The 15,400-nt window shown below is 39.8% G+C and overlaps 1 protein-coding gene across 11 annotated transcripts in view; it reads left to right on the top strand.

The window, feature by feature from the left end:
• Positions 1-11,610, top strand: part of ZNF385B (zinc finger protein 385B) — a 171,940-nt gene extending 160,330 nt beyond the window's left edge. For 10 of the 11 annotated variants that reach the window (XM_062005084.1, XM_062005085.1, XM_062005095.1 and 7 more), the window contains 5 exons: positions 3,273-3,365; positions 5,855-6,100; positions 7,197-7,375; positions 8,431-8,532; positions 10,166-11,610. In XM_062005084.1, the coding sequence (XP_061861068.1) occupies positions 3,273-3,365; positions 5,855-6,100; positions 7,197-7,375; positions 8,431-8,532; positions 10,166-10,384 (839 nt within the window). In that variant the 3' untranslated portion in view covers positions 10,385-11,610. The remainder of the gene's footprint in view (positions 1-3,272; positions 3,366-5,854; positions 6,101-7,196; positions 7,376-8,430; positions 8,533-10,165) is intronic. The other variant, XM_062005086.1, reaches the window with a different exon arrangement.
• Positions 11,611-15,400: the final 3,790 nt, after the last annotated feature.

The following is a 15,400-nucleotide window of genomic DNA, read 5'->3' as shown; positions in this document are numbered from 1 at the left end:
CTACACGATTGATCAGGGAGTGTTTGTACAGTAGTTTGATAATCTGATTTGAGTTCCTCTTCCTGGTCTGTAATAACCATATGCTTCAAAGACTGTTTAATGCAGCCCATTATTCACAGGCATATTTGGAGCTGTTGAAATTACAGGGAGAACCTGAAAATCAGTTTTACTCACTACAGATCTAATGTTTTGGGAGACATGCTTGCTTTACCTCAATTACTCTCCAAAATCAACCCCAAACTGGTACCAGTTCCCTGTAACACAACTTACTTGAACTCCAGGCTATCATAAGGCAGTCTTTGCATCCCATTTTTAGTAGCCTATAAATAAAACCTAAACACTTCCTTTCAGAAATCATTTTTGGTTTTAGTTGTTATAGGAAGTGGCATAGTCAGAAATTAATTCTAAATCTTCAGGGTCATCAAGCTGTCTGTGTTTTACAAAGTCATTCTTTCAGTAGTGATATGATATTGTAACATAACACCATAAACAAGGCTGATGACACCAGAGGATTTGCCCCTAACCATGCATCGGTTCTGTTCATCAGTTTCATAGCCTTGATAACCATTCAGTGATCGAGTAAATTGTTTTGTTGTTATATTTCTCCTAATGCAGCTGTTTCAATCTGGAGATTGCATGGCTCTTTCCTTCAGGTTTTTCAAGAAAGGGAGCACAAGTATTTACTATTTTCTTACCTGTATGAAAGAGAAGAATAAATATCTAGACTGATGAAAACTTATGTTTTCAATTATACTCTTTTCTAACCTGGCAGTATGCTCTGATGTGTGAGCAGGTGGAAGAATTCTAAAACAATTCTCCATTTCTAGGACTGGAAACAAGCAAATCCCTCAAAAGGGGTTGTCTAGGTTTGTCTAGAGCATCACTGGCAACTTTTTGCTGTGAGTACTTTGTGTAAGGCTGCTGTTTAGTGCCCACAGCTGAGGAATGCGGCAGTAAAATGTTATTTTGCAGTAATAATTTTGCCCCTTTTTAAGCTAGGGCAAAACCTGTTCACTACGCAGGACTAAGATTTCAGCATTGGTGGGTAAGTCCTGTAGATTATGTCATAGACAGTGCAGTAAGTCACCCAACCTGCAAAGGTTGGTAAATTGCCTCTGTGAGCCTTACACTGGAAGCTAGCACCTGTCATGTTTTAACCTGTCAGATGATATCCTGTGCTGTGTGCTGACTTCAGTACCTACAACTAAGATGAGGCAGTGCTAATTAGATACATAAGTCTTGAATTTTAACATGGTGCTGACACAAACATAAAGCAAACAACCAGAAATATGTGAAAACAACTTCAAAGCAGAATTGAAACAATGTAAGTAGTCGACAAGAGCATTGGTATTACTGAGCCCAAAGCAGTACTTAATTAGCTGCTTTATTTTTTTACCTTGGGCTCTATTTCAAAATAAATTCAGGCTTCAGTAAGAACTTGAAATGAACCATTGATTTACTTCTCTGAGGTTATGAGGAAAAGGGAGACTTAATTTAACGACAAGGAATTTAACACAGATGAAATATGGCCTTGCTATGTGGAAAAAGAACATAATCACATGAAGTGCAACAGCAGAGGTTAGATTTTAAACAAACATCTTGTATGTGAGTTACAATGTGAGCATTTCAACCTGACCCTGAGTCAGGTTGAATCACAGCTACAGCTTTCTGGGAGGAAGTTAATACCATCATGGTCTCCTGCTTCCAGCTGTGCCCTGCTGAGCTGTGCAGCAGACCAGCTGTCCTGGTCCTGGACAGGATGAGCTCACTCATGCACTAGTTTGCCTGGCTCCATTGGGCTCCATGAGCTTGGTCTTGGTGGAAATCAGAGCAAATTTGAGCCTTTTCTCAGTAATACTTGCCTTCAGGAATAGCAAGAGGACTGTAATCCTACAGCTGCACCTAACCATCCATGTGTATTTTATATGGTGATTACAGTTTGAAAATACGTGTAGGCATGCAGGCGGTAATGGTTATGGTTCTGATTTCTGCATGGAGATATTATTTGTTAGCCCTGTGCTATAAGTACAAATCAAGGAATAATCTTCTTCATGCTTTGTCTATACATGTGATTTGCATTTCCTGTGCTTTGCACAGTTGAATGCTTGGCATTTCTGTCTCAAATACAAAACTGTAAGTGATGGTGTTTTGAATGCTGTGAATTGAAAACAATAAGCTGTTATCAAAAGTCCATTTGGAGAAGTGCAATTTTCTGATTTTAGAAGCCAGGAAAACCCAATTCTGGCCCCTCTGCAGTGACAAATATGCACTTAGCTCCATGTACTTTCTGTGGGAGTTAAACTGGATAATAACCTTATAATTATGATCTTTGAAGATGATCTGCATTAAGCATTTAGAATGGTGGAAGGAAACATTAATTCATAGAGGGGCGTATGTCTCTCCTTATACATTCTCATGGATGAAGAGCTTATTTATGTCAGGAAGCTTTCCAAATGATGGAATTATTATGTGAACTGAGGTTCTTTCCAAAAGCTGTGATACTGGCAGAATTGAGCCCAGCTGTATGATGGTAACTTCTGTCTAGTTTTCTATAAGTTTTCTTCTTAGCTTGTTACATGTTATATGCTCTAGAATTGCTCTGTATTATCAACAGTGAAAATGCTGTAAATCTAGGGAATATTTTCAAAATTGGTGACCAGCTAAGTGAGGAGAAGTGGAAAAGGAAATCTGTCATTTTTCAATCATCTGTTATATTTGGTGATGGAAAACCATCACTCTGTGATGGTAATTGGTCGCCCATGTAAAAACGGATCTTACTCCGTTACTCGGGATCTGTGGTGATTTAACCCTAGCTTAGGTGCCAGGTACCCACCAAGTTTTTGTATCACTCCTCCTCAGTTGGACAAGGGAGAGAGAAATTTAACAAAGAGCTTGCAAGTTGAGACAAGGACAGGGAGATCACTCAGCAATTACCATCATGGGCAAAACAGACTCAACTTGGTGGGAATTGGTTTGATTTATTAACAATCAGTCAAAACAGAGTAGGGAAATGAGAAATAAAAAATGAATCTTAAAACACCTCCCCCAACTCCTATCTTCTTCCCCACCAGCAGCGGCACAGGGGACAGGAGTTGCAGTCAGTTCATTACAGATGGACTTTGCCGCTGCTTCTTCTCAAGGAGAGGCCTCCTCATACTTCCCACTCCTACAGTGTAGAGTCTCTCCCACAGGAGATAGTCTTCACAGATTTCTCCGATGTAGGTCCTTCCCACAGGCTTCACAAACTGCCCCAATGTGGTTCTCATCCACAGGGAAACAGTCCTTCACTGCTCCACCGTGGGTCCTCCATGGGGTCACAAGTCCTGCCAGCAAACCTGGTCCAGCATGGGCTACTCACTCCACAGGTAGGCAGGTCCTGCCAGCGACTTGTTCCGTTGTGGGCTTCCCACAGGGTCACAACTTTCTTCAGGCATCTACTTGCTCTAGTATGAGGTCCTCCCTGGGCTAAGAGTGGAACTCTGCTCTCCTGTGGATTTCTGTGGACTGCAGGGGCAGGGCCTGCCTCACCATGGGCTGCACTAGAGGTCACAGGGAAATCTCTGCTCTAGTGCTTGGGCATCTCCTCCCCTTCCTTTTCCCCCAACCTTGGTGGCGCCCTGCTACCAAAACCTGGCCACACAAACGCACTACAGGATCTCACTCCACAGACACTGGATGGCAAAGTAAATAAGTGAATGTCTGCTCCCGTTTGTTTGAATGGTGAGGTCAGGTGCTGCAGGTGGGAGTGGGAAGGGTGGGCAAGGCAGTCTTGCAAGCCAGGGCTGAGCTGGCATTCCTGCTAGCCCCTCTGTTGCAGAATGTCACAGATGATTTCTGTCTCCAGGAATTGTTTTAAAAGTACCAAATCTTTAGGCTTACATTAAAAAAAAAAGTAAAACAAGATTTTAAAAAACCCCAAACTAGAAGTGTAGTCTTTCTATATAACCATGCAGCTCGCAGTTCTGCAGGTGAATTATTCTTTTAAGACCTGGAATGCAAAACAGTGAGGAACCTTCCTTTATTGCCCTCAGGGTCACAAATATCCTGTTGTTAAGTCTGACATAATATTGCACGGAACAACAACAACAAAAACAAGCCTATTTTCCTGTAATGTGAATTCACAAATGGCAGCCATTCTGTGTGTTTCCTTTGTAGATGTTAGCACCTCTGAGAACTTTGCATATTGAAAGTTCTTTAATTTAGAATGCTAGCAATTGCTATTTATAAAAGCCATGCATTTTATGAAGACTCCCATGTCATATAATGTGCTCCAGATTTTTGTAGATGTGACTTATTACTAGAGTCATAATAATTGAATAGTCAATGAACTATGATTTTGCATCACTTTCTTTTGTCATGCTTTATCAATCAAAATACCTTCAGAATCTGATTTTATCATTAATATGATCCTACTAGCAGTCTTTATACTTGATCATTTTCAATGTTTAATACAGTTCATATAATATGAAAGTATTTTTATAATTTTTGTTTTAAAATTATAATTATTTTATTTTTCTTTCTCATGGTTTTTAACAATCTAAAGTAGATGTAATGCAATGCACTTCTGGGAACTATGCCAACAGCTGTCGGGTTTAGTTTCAGGATGCCTCTTCACAGTTCATACACGCTCTCAAGTGTTTGTTGTAGGGAGTACAATCTTGCTTTCAGAGTTCGTGGTGGCACAGCATTGGCCTGATACACAGAGTGACGTTAGGACTCTGTAAACATAAAATGCAAGGGCACATGTTTAAGAATATCCTTGTGCTCAAAATAGAACCTAGTCTTTCAAATCAGTTCACCACTGTTTAAAATTCTGCTATAGGTTTGAAATAGGATACAAGTAGTTTTTAAGAAGTTGCTATTATGTAGATGTTGTACTTTCTTAGACAATACAATTTGATTACTGTTGTTAGAGAGACAACAGCTCACCTATGCAGTAGTTTCTGGTGTCCATCTTGTCAGAATTGCTCATACCAGCACCACTGTACAGTCTCCCTCCCATCCCGTGTTCCTTATAGGCAAGCTTGTTTTATTGCTAGCAACTACTCTGGCTTGTGATCACAAGGGCTGCAGTGGAATTGCTTAAAATGCAATGAATTCCTGTAGACAACACGCAGGCAAGGAATGTTTGACTGCTGGCCCTGGCACAAAGTTCCTCTTTATGCACAGTTGGGACATTTAATCTCTTGCTTTGCAATCACCATCTGTAAAATTAAGTAATACCTGCCTACCTATCTCATAGGAGCACAGATGATTGCTTCATGCTTGTGAAATACACGCAGGACTGCACTGAATGTACGTTGGAGCCAGCTGATCTCCAGATATATGTAGACTTGTTGTTGGAAAAAAAAAGTATTAGGAGCTGTGTTCACATGTGTAGTGTAGTATCGTAATCAACTCCAGTAACTGAAATGAGGGATATCATATGTCAAGGTGGTGCTGGAGCCTTTCAGCATCCTCACAGTGACGTTTAGAAACTTAAGTCATTCCAAAGGCAACTATATTGCTTTTCAGAAATATTTTCATCATCCCCAATGCAAAGCCTTGCATGTCTCTTGAACACTCTCCAGTCCTTAACCTGCAGCATGACAACAAAAACAACTGGCATGAATTTGTTGAAGTCATTGATATTCACTGCTAAGTTTAAAACAGGGGAAATAACCCCTTTTGTCAAATTATACACATTTCATGGTAGGATTTTAAGGAGGTTTCAAGCATCCTACTGTCCTGTATAAAATGAGATGAGTTAGGCCTCTGTTATGTTGGGTTTACTAAAACCATGGGACAATTACTATATTGATTGGGGTTTTTTTGTGAGCAGTGTGTTGTGACATTTGTATTTCACTTCTTTTAGAAGATAAAGGGAAAGCAAAACCCAATAGTGCAAGTCAGCAGTCCAGTACAGATGTGGGTCCTTTTCTTCCTAAACCTGGAGTACCAGCAGAGGCACCTGTAACACCTGCCTCATCCTCCAAGAGCACAAATGGAACTCCTAACACAATTGCTGAGTCAGAAGAGGAAAAAGCCAAAAAACTGCTTTACTGTTCATTATGCAAAGTGGCTGTGAATTCCCTGTCACAACTAGAAGCCCACAATACAGGTGAGTGTGCATACATTCAGTGCAAGGCAGTTGTGTGTTAATATAATTCAAATTCAGAGTAACAAGCTGTTTTTCTGTGTGACTATGGTAGTCACACTTCACTGAAGAGTCTTTCAATTGAAGCTTGCAATAGCAGGTTACAGGTAGCTTCTGGTAATAGCAATTTAATGTATGGTGATTTATATTTTATTAAAGCTGTCTCTAGATTGTTTTGAACTGTCATTCATATACCCTATAAGCTTTTAGTTTACAAAATCCCTATAGTTCATGTTACCTAATCAGACTCCATCTTGCCTCCATAGCAAGGATCATATTGTGATCATAGTGGTTTCTGTAACAATAAGGTTTCTAGAATGTTCTTTTTTCCATCTCTCTTCTATTTCATCTCACTCTTTATGGTGTCTGTTTTTTTGCTGGTACAAGTTGTAGGAATTATTTGATATTTTTTATAATTTCAGAATGAGCTCCTTAAATTTTTTAGATGTCCTAGAAGCTTTTGATTATTTCATATTGGATATGCTCCCTTTAACAGGCTACAGGCAGGAATCCCTAATATGCTCTGACTGGTCTGTGATGTGCTGGTGGTGCAAAGCTCATTAACAAACCATTGAAGCTGGTTTTACAGCTGCAATGCATTCTTGAAATGGCCAAAGCAGCCATTTTTTCCAAATCAGAGGATACTTATTGAAGTATTACTATTACTAGGCAGGTTTTGAGTGATTGTTTTGGTTCCTTTCTCACTTTTGTTTTATGCCCTTTTGCACGATTCACCAGCTATATGGATTTTGGGAGAAGAATAAGCAACAAGTACCTTGGCCATATAGCCATTTGCTTCCCCCATACAGAGAGGCAGTGGTCCAGAGTGCCTGTTCCCTTTTTGTACAAACTCTTCTTCCATTGCCTGGCTTCCCTTCAGAGCAAGGAAGCGAGAACTACACTGGCAAAAATCAGAGTCATCATTAGTCCTGATCTATGATCACTTTAACCATTCTGTCTTGAATGTTACAAGAAGTTTGTGTTACAAAAAGTCCTGAGGCTAATGGACTTGGTTGTATGCCGCTGATCATTAATTCACCTGTGTCTCCATGCCCATTAGGCTCCAAGCACAAGACCATGGTCGAGGCTCGTAATGGTGCTGGTCCCATCAAGTCTTACCCTCGACCTGGGTCTCGGCTGAAGGTGCAGAATGGCAGTAAAGGCTCAGGACTGCAGAATAAGACGTTCCATTGTGAAATCTGTGATGTCCATGTTAATTCAGAAATTCAACTTAAACAGGTAGCTTGCATGTATTGGGGGCTCCTTTGTTGGTTTTAGTTGCATTGCAATATTTTTCTTGGGATGTAGATCTATGTAAAGATGTTTTGGCAAGAAGTAAAATTTATATTTCTTTTCTGTCATCCCACAACCATCACCCAATTGTTTCAGCTGGGAAAAAATGGACTTGAGAGTCACAAAGCAGAGATGGGTATGGTGTCAGTATCAATGAATAACACAGGAGATCTAGTTTAAAAGTTTGGAACAGCTCAAGAGAGAGATTTGAACTTTTGTCTCCCAAATAGAAGAAATTCTGGGTTGAGATTCTGTGAATTCCTCTCTTGGTTCTGTTTCAGTCTTCTAGGACACTTTTTAATACTCTAAATGGAGAGCGTGACTTGAATCTTTTGGTTTAGGACAATGAGTGGGAGGGTAATACTGTAGATATGTCTGAATTGTGTAGAGCAATGTCATCATTAACAGCTTATCTGTATCAACATGCAGCTCTGCTCTGTCTGAGCAAATTAGCCTAGACTTCAAAGTCGTGCCAATGCAAATACAATGTTTCTGATACCCAAATGGGAATCTCTAACTGGATGATGCTGTGCTCTGAATATGTCCCTGTTATTTCAGTCATCTCTAAGACAGTATTTAATTTCACAATGTAGACGTGTTCCTGGTACTGGTTCTTCCTTCAGCTAATACAGAATTATTTATGCAACTGAACAGCATTAGTGAGATTGAAATTTACCTGCTGCTTCTGAGTATCCCTGTGACCTAGTGCTTACATCTCTACCTGGTTCAAAGCTACTCAAGTGGAAAAGGGAAGTAGTAGCCAAAATATCAATAACTTGCACAGCCTGTTTCGGATCACAGAATTCCCTGTATTTGATTAGTTTCTGAGTCTCTGTTTGATGGGCTCCAAATTATTATGTTTAGTTTAGCAAAACTCATTTTTGGTCTCTCTAAAGAACCTACTTTGTCTTACAAACAGGAGCTTAGGCATATGCTGATGATAAATCTATTTCAAACTCAAAACTGAGAAATATTTAAACAGCTAATTAACTTTGTTTCAGCACATTTCCAGTAGAAGGCATAAGGACAGAGTTGCAGGAAAGCCTATGAAACCTAAATATAGTCCTTACAACAAACTGCAGCGCAGCCCAAGTATTTTAGCAGTAAGTATTTTTATTTCTCATCCCTTTCTATGTGAATTTGTGACCTTGGGGACTTGCATCACGCAGAGACAGGAACACGACAGACCTGATGCTTCCACAGTCTCTCTCCCCCTGTGTCTGTGTGGGGATAAGATTTGAAGATAGTTATGTATTCTTTCTGCCCAGTCAGAGGCACACAGGCAATACCAAGAGTGTTATTTACTGCTGGGAGGAAGGGAATAATCAGTGGAACAAAGAATGAACTGTATGCCCTGTGGAAAGGTATTGGCTCTGATGGACTAGTGCACTTCTCCCTGAAGGCTGCAATGTATATGCTCTGTCTTTCTGGGCACCTGCAATAACTCAGTTGTGATGGATGCAGTCAGAGAGAAAGACATAAGATGTTACAATATAAAAATACTAATGCTTAATCTCTGCATACAGTAAGACAGTGCTGGGTGGATGTATTATCTTGGTGCAAGGGAGTTAGCAGGTGTTTAGGACGATTGATTGCCTATCTGCATGCTCAGGCTGTGTCTGTCACTGGCTATCAAAATACCTCTCCTGCCTTTGTGCCCCTAGCTGTTCCCCTTTCACACCCACCTGCATTTCTCAGAATTCCCAGGCTGGTTCCTGCCTGTCAGCTGCAGCTGGAGTTCAGGCTGGCTCCAGCACAGCACAGATTGTATGTTTATTTACTCATGACTCATCCTGTATTTTATTTGTTAGGGATAAGTTCATGCCACCTATGGCACAAAAACAATTTATAGGTTGGAAAGAGAGAGATGCAAATGTGTGTGCAAAGGTGGTAAGCATGTGAAGAGCTTTTAAAAACCAAAATATTTATATCTCTCTGAATTGTATAGTGGCAAATGAAAATGCTGCAGGCTTTCTCTAAACCTCCCCACTTGATAGGTTCTGCACACACTAATCTTCTTCACTTGTGTTATATGCCATTCATAATCTATTGTATAAGGAGAAACTTCCACTAATAAAGGAAAGATGTGAGTATCTTTGTCCCCACCAATGTGTGATTGTGGTGCAAACATTTTCAGTGAGACTGTAGTGTATATATTTCTGGTTAGCTTTTTCAACACAAGCACGAGCATTGATTGTAGGTCATAAATCGATTGTAGGTCATAAATCAAGTAATAAATCTTTCAGAAAGAATTCTTTATGGTATTGAACTTAAAAAAAATATTTCTGCTTTGAAAAGAGCAGCTCTGCATTGCCAGGTAAAAGGCTGACTGGACTAATACTAGTTTCCCATCTTGACCACTCCATTTTTCTACAGCTCAGTTTTGCAAGTGGAAAATTTTACTTTTGATATCGAAGTCTTAATCCTACTTTTTAAATGATGTAAATCATAACTGTGCAGTAAATATTAAATGTTGTTTACTTGCAAATTTTGCTTCCTTCTAAAAGTCAGTGTGTCTTGCCCCTTCACTCAAGAGTTTTGTCTGTCTTTAAATACACCATTTGGTTGCTTTAATTGCTTTAATTCTTAATTCTTAAGAATAAGAAGACGCCGACGTGAGGCTGATGTTAGAAACCACAGCATGCCCTTTGTCAGGGTTCAGTTTTTTTAACCTCTATAAAAGTGGGTATGGGGAGAACTGAATTTGCATTGCTTTTTTTATGTGCTTTATTCCAGGCGAAACTTGCATTCCAGAAGGACATGATTAAGCCACTGGCACCCGCTTTCCTTTCGTCTCCGCTGGCTGCAGCTGCAGCTGTTTCGTCAGCTCTGTCCCTTCCTCCCCGTCCCACTGCCTCCTTGTTCCAGGCACCTGCAATACCACCAGCTCTCCTCAGGCCAGGCCATGGCCCCATCCGGGCAACACCTGCCTCCATACTTTTTGCACCTTATTGATTTATTGATGTCAGAAGAGATAGCTATGGCCAGTAAAAAGAGTAAAAAAAAGCAGGAAAGGGGTCAAAGTTTTAAAAAGTCTTTCTCTTTTGAAATTACATCCAGCCTGTCATCTCATCCACCCACACCATAACATTCATCACTGACGGTACTGCATTTTGGAGTCCAGACAACAGTCTTTCTCTGTCTCTCCTTTTTTAATCCAAATACAAAGTGATTTAGTAAAAACTTAAATTGCTCATAAAATGTATACCATTAAAGATTTATACATCTTATTTTTTTTTTCAATGTGTATGTTGCATCTAACAATGATCATAAAATACTTTCCTGACAGACTTGAAAACTAGGGTCTTCCGTGGTCACACTTATGTAAATACTTCTCTGAAAACCAATGGGGTGTAATCTGGAAGAAAAGGTAGATGAACCAAATGCTTGATTGTGGATAACATCTCATGAAATAATTGAGTCTCTTTTTTTTGTTTGTTTTCAGTGTGCTCTTGTTGACAGGGATTGTGTACTGTCCTAGGCCCCAGTACTGGTGTATCTTGTGTAGTACTAAAGATGTATCACATGTCTGATTTTAATATTTTTAGTTTCTGTGCAAATGTTTGAAAGCAATGCAGCGCTGAACCTTCTAATTATTTCTTTTGTGTCACACTTTATTTAGAGAAATATAAAATAGAAAGCCATATAACATATAGTTAAGATTACTACTTTTTTGCTACATTCATTTAACTTATTTTTGTTATTTCTTCACTGGTGTTGCTAAGCAATGTTTAAAAATAAAACAAGCTTCTCAACTGCACATCACCACAACTCACATGCATTGTTCAAGAAGACAATGGATCTATATGTTTGGACATAAATATCCTTTTTTCTTCATTTCTATCTAGTTTCCTTTGTAATGATGCTGCATAATGTTGTGGCTCCCTAATGCAATAATGTACAGTACACAAAATATTTATAATTGACTGTATTATCTATTTACTGAATATACTGCAGTAATGCCCCACCTACCTTCTTACCTCCCCGACTCTTTTATAAAGGTGATATCGATATGCAGTACTCAGATTGACTTAGTTCTATGATAATTGGGACAACAGGTGGAAGAGAGGAAAAAAAAATAGAGTTAACTTTTAGAGCATCTTTATCTGCAATCCATAATAGTAAAATGTCTGTGTATTTTTTTAAATGTACCTTTTCAATAAAATAATAAGAAAAATATACACACTTCTTATGTTTATTTTATTTTATGTTTATTTATTTGTGATTAGTACAGGGGAAAAAAAACAACCTGGAACAAACAAATTTAGCCAAAGGAATCCTTAGGAACAGACAAAGCATTAGAGTTGCAATAAAATACAATTATAGAACCTGTGTTTACTTCCCATGTGTTTTAACACCTCTTCCTTGCTACATCCTGTTACAGCCTTTACTGGGGCATTTTTGCAATAAGACTGTAAACATTCACTACACTGGAGATTCAGAGGAAGAAGCAATTGAACTAGGTTGGTGATTATGGGTTTATTATTGTGTCACCAAAATGCTACAATGTTTCTGTGCCATCTCTGATGGAGGTTAGGTATTAACTTTAAGACCAGCCTGGGCATACATGAGACTGGAAGCAGGTTGCTTTGGAGACAGAACTTGCTCTGAAGAACGGGCCAAGTAGGCAGCTGGTTGAGGCAGCAAGTTTTTTGAATACAAGTGTTTGGGAAAGTTTTGAAATTATTTTTTTCCCTGCTGAAAAGCTTGATCTGTTGTGTAAAAATCTTTTCTTTGTTAATATACAGTGAAAAGTAAAGAGTACAGGAGTAAAAAGACTCATCTGTAAGGCTATTAGGGTTAATACAAATCCACAAAGACCAAGGAATAAAAATTTCTGGTACTTTATACTGCAGAATTTACAGACTAACATATACTTCATAGTTGCAACATATTAGAGACCATTTTCTGCCTAATTTCCACAATTCAGTGGAGCAGTCAGCTGTGTTGTGAGAGGGTAATTTGCTGGAGAATCACCTACAAAAGAGCAGATAAAGGAGTCTGGGCTTTTAGCATGCTCTGGGGAAGCAGGTACAGTTGTATTAATCCTGTGGAAATTACAAGGTGGTACAGGTAGTTAGTCACTCTTCCGTGTGCATCCGTTTGCGTCTGATTTTGTAACTCATGTTTGTAGAGAGTTAGGTTTGACTGCCTAGTTTCTTTCAGGGGAGTTAGTTGCATGAGGAGCCTGTTTCTGTGTAACATGAGATGGGTTTACAGAGTGTATTTTAACTGTTTCTTCAGGAAATAAGAAATTTCTATTTATTAAAACACTATTTTATCTGCCTTTTATAACCTATTGTTTTGGTGAAGAATTTAAAGCAATTAAAAGTTTCTGCAATTGAAAAAATATAATGTAAAATATAATCCCCTGTATTAAGGATAGGACTGTTCAGAGGTGTGTGGATTTGTTGAACAGCTGATTATTTCAAAGAGCATCTTACACTGGAGAAAGATTCAAGTAACCAAGAATGAATGAATGTGTCATGTCATTTAGGAATGAGAGGAATTACTTAACCTATGAAACACAAGAAGCTAAAAGACTATGATTGTAAGCTGAGGAAGATTCACGTTCAGATTCATCTTCAATACCCTTTGTTCTCTTTGCTGTGTTAACTTATATTTTGTGTGCTGTAACTCGACTTGCCACCAGTGTTTTGTCCATAAACATGCAGGACTGAGCAGACAGATCAACAGGGACTTTCTACTGGCTCGTGTGGCTAACTCATAGTCCCTGTACTGAAAACAGTTTCCATAAAGGGTATCAGAGGTTGTGGTCCAGTAGTCTACACAGGGTTAGTGGTTTGACTCTGGCTGGGTACCAGGTGCCCACCACGCTGCTCTATCACCCCCATCCTCAACAAGCCAGGGAGGGGAGAAAATAAGATGAGAGCCTCGTGGGTTGAGATAAAAGCAGTTTAATAAGGAAATAGCAAAGCCATGGGCGTGAGAAGCGAAGCAAAGCAAATAAAGCTTCCCATCAGCAGTGATGTCTGGCCACTTCCCAACAAGCATGGCTTTGGTATGTGTAACGGTTGCTTTGGAAGGCAAAAGTGAACTACACCCCCCTTCCCGCTCCTCTCCCCGAGTTTCTATTACTGAGCTGATGTCATATGGTATGGAATATTGCCTTGGTCAGCCTAGGTCATCTGTCCTGGCCGTGGCCCCTCTTAGCATCCTACCCATGTGCAGCCTACTGGTGAAGGCGGGGGAAGGAATGCTTTAGGGACAGCCTTGATGCTGTTCGAGCAGTAGCCAAAACATTGATGTGCTATCAATCCATGTTTTTAGCTACCAACAGAAGGCACAGGACTAACAGGGGCTGCTGTGGAAAATCACCACCACCCCAGACCCAATACAACAGGTATATACTTTTAAGAAAAATAATAGGACCTTCCATAGCCACTGTAGGATTCTAATATGTGTGCCTCTCATTTCTGCAGGTCAAAATGATAATAAAATCTTTGGTATGATTTGATAAGATTTTGGTAAGATAGTAGAACGAAGAAGGCAAAAGCTAGCACACACATTGCCCTGCACCACTTGAACTCCTGTGATAATGTTACACTGGGACTTACAGTCCATCTACTGTAAACTAATAGATGTATCCTGGAAGGAAGAGGTTATTTCACTAAAAAATAAATTCCCTTATTTTACTTTCTTTACTCTGTGATCTTGGACTATAAATGCTCAGAAAAGTTTTGAAAAAAGAAAAGATAACAGTTGTTTTAAGCTCTGCAGGAAGTATTTCACTACTTTTGGGCACCTGGCAATAATCCAGTGAGCCTCACTGTGTATGTTTTGAACATGTCACTTTGAATAAGTGAGGTACTGTACTACTTATTCATGCTTGGCTTGGCTGTAAATCTCTACAGCTGCCACCTTCTGATCACAGTGGTCATGATGGTTTTCTTACTATGGCTACTATATTTTTTAACTTTTTTTTTAACATTCTTATTTCAATACAACCTAAGCATTCTCAAATACTGGATTGACCAGCATTTAAGGTAAAATGGTGTATATCTTTTTGAGAAAATATAGGTATTATAACATTTTTTTTGGATTAACATAGGCATTTTGGATTTAACATAGAAATGTTTCTATTTGTTTTGGTTTACTATTTGTATTTATTTGTGTTGATTGAGTGCTGTACTAGATGCTGAATGCTAAGAGCCCACTCCTGCCAAGCACCAGAAGTGGGGGAGGCCAAGTCGAGCCTGCTGCCTTTGAAGGGCTGCAGTTGAGGGAGGTCCTCACTGACTGGAAAAAGGACAATTTTATGCCTGTTTTCAGAAATGGCGAGAAAGAGGAATGAAATTAAGCAGGTAGTTGGGATTGGCCAATGTGGGTTTACAAAAGGCAAAATTGTGCCTGAGCTGTCTGAGTGTTATCTTTGAGGGGATGCCTTTCTGTACAGACACCGAGGAGTGGTGAGTGACCTTTCCTGGACTTTAGTAAGGCTTTTGACACCATCTCTCATAGAATACTAGCAGGCAAATGGGGACAGCATGGATAGGTGGATGGCTACAAGGTGGCTGTAGAAATGGTTGTACCACTGAGCTCCAAGCATTGGGCAGCTGTTTGCAGTCTTGTGACAGCCAGTGGAATGCCGTTCCTTGGGTCAGTTAAATGTAATGTACTCACCAGTGATCTGTACAGGGGGATGGAGAGCACTTGGGAAATGTGCAGGGTTTAACACCAAGTGAGGGGGCTTGCTTTTCCAGGCAGTGGCTGGAGTGACCTCAGCGAGCTGGAGATGTGGAATATCAAACCATGACAGGGGTTCACCAGAGCACATCGTCACAGGGAAGACCTCGGGCATAGGGGGGTGACATCCAAATTGGATGCTGGGCAAACTGAACAGGAGTCTGTTGTTCCCTCTTGTGGGACTGGAACTCCAGTGAAAGCCATACTGCACTGACAAGACCACCACCAGCAGGTTAAGGGACCTGGCAAAACCCTGCTCAGCAC

The sequence above is a fragment of the Colius striatus genome, chromosome 11 (genome assembly GCF_028858725.1).
Source record: "Colius striatus isolate bColStr4 chromosome 11, bColStr4.1.hap1, whole genome shotgun sequence".
Lineage (NCBI taxonomy): Eukaryota > Metazoa > Chordata > Aves > Coliiformes > Coliidae > Colius > Colius striatus.
Note: the sequence above shows the minus strand (reverse complement) of the source record. Positions and strands in the feature narration are given on the sequence as shown.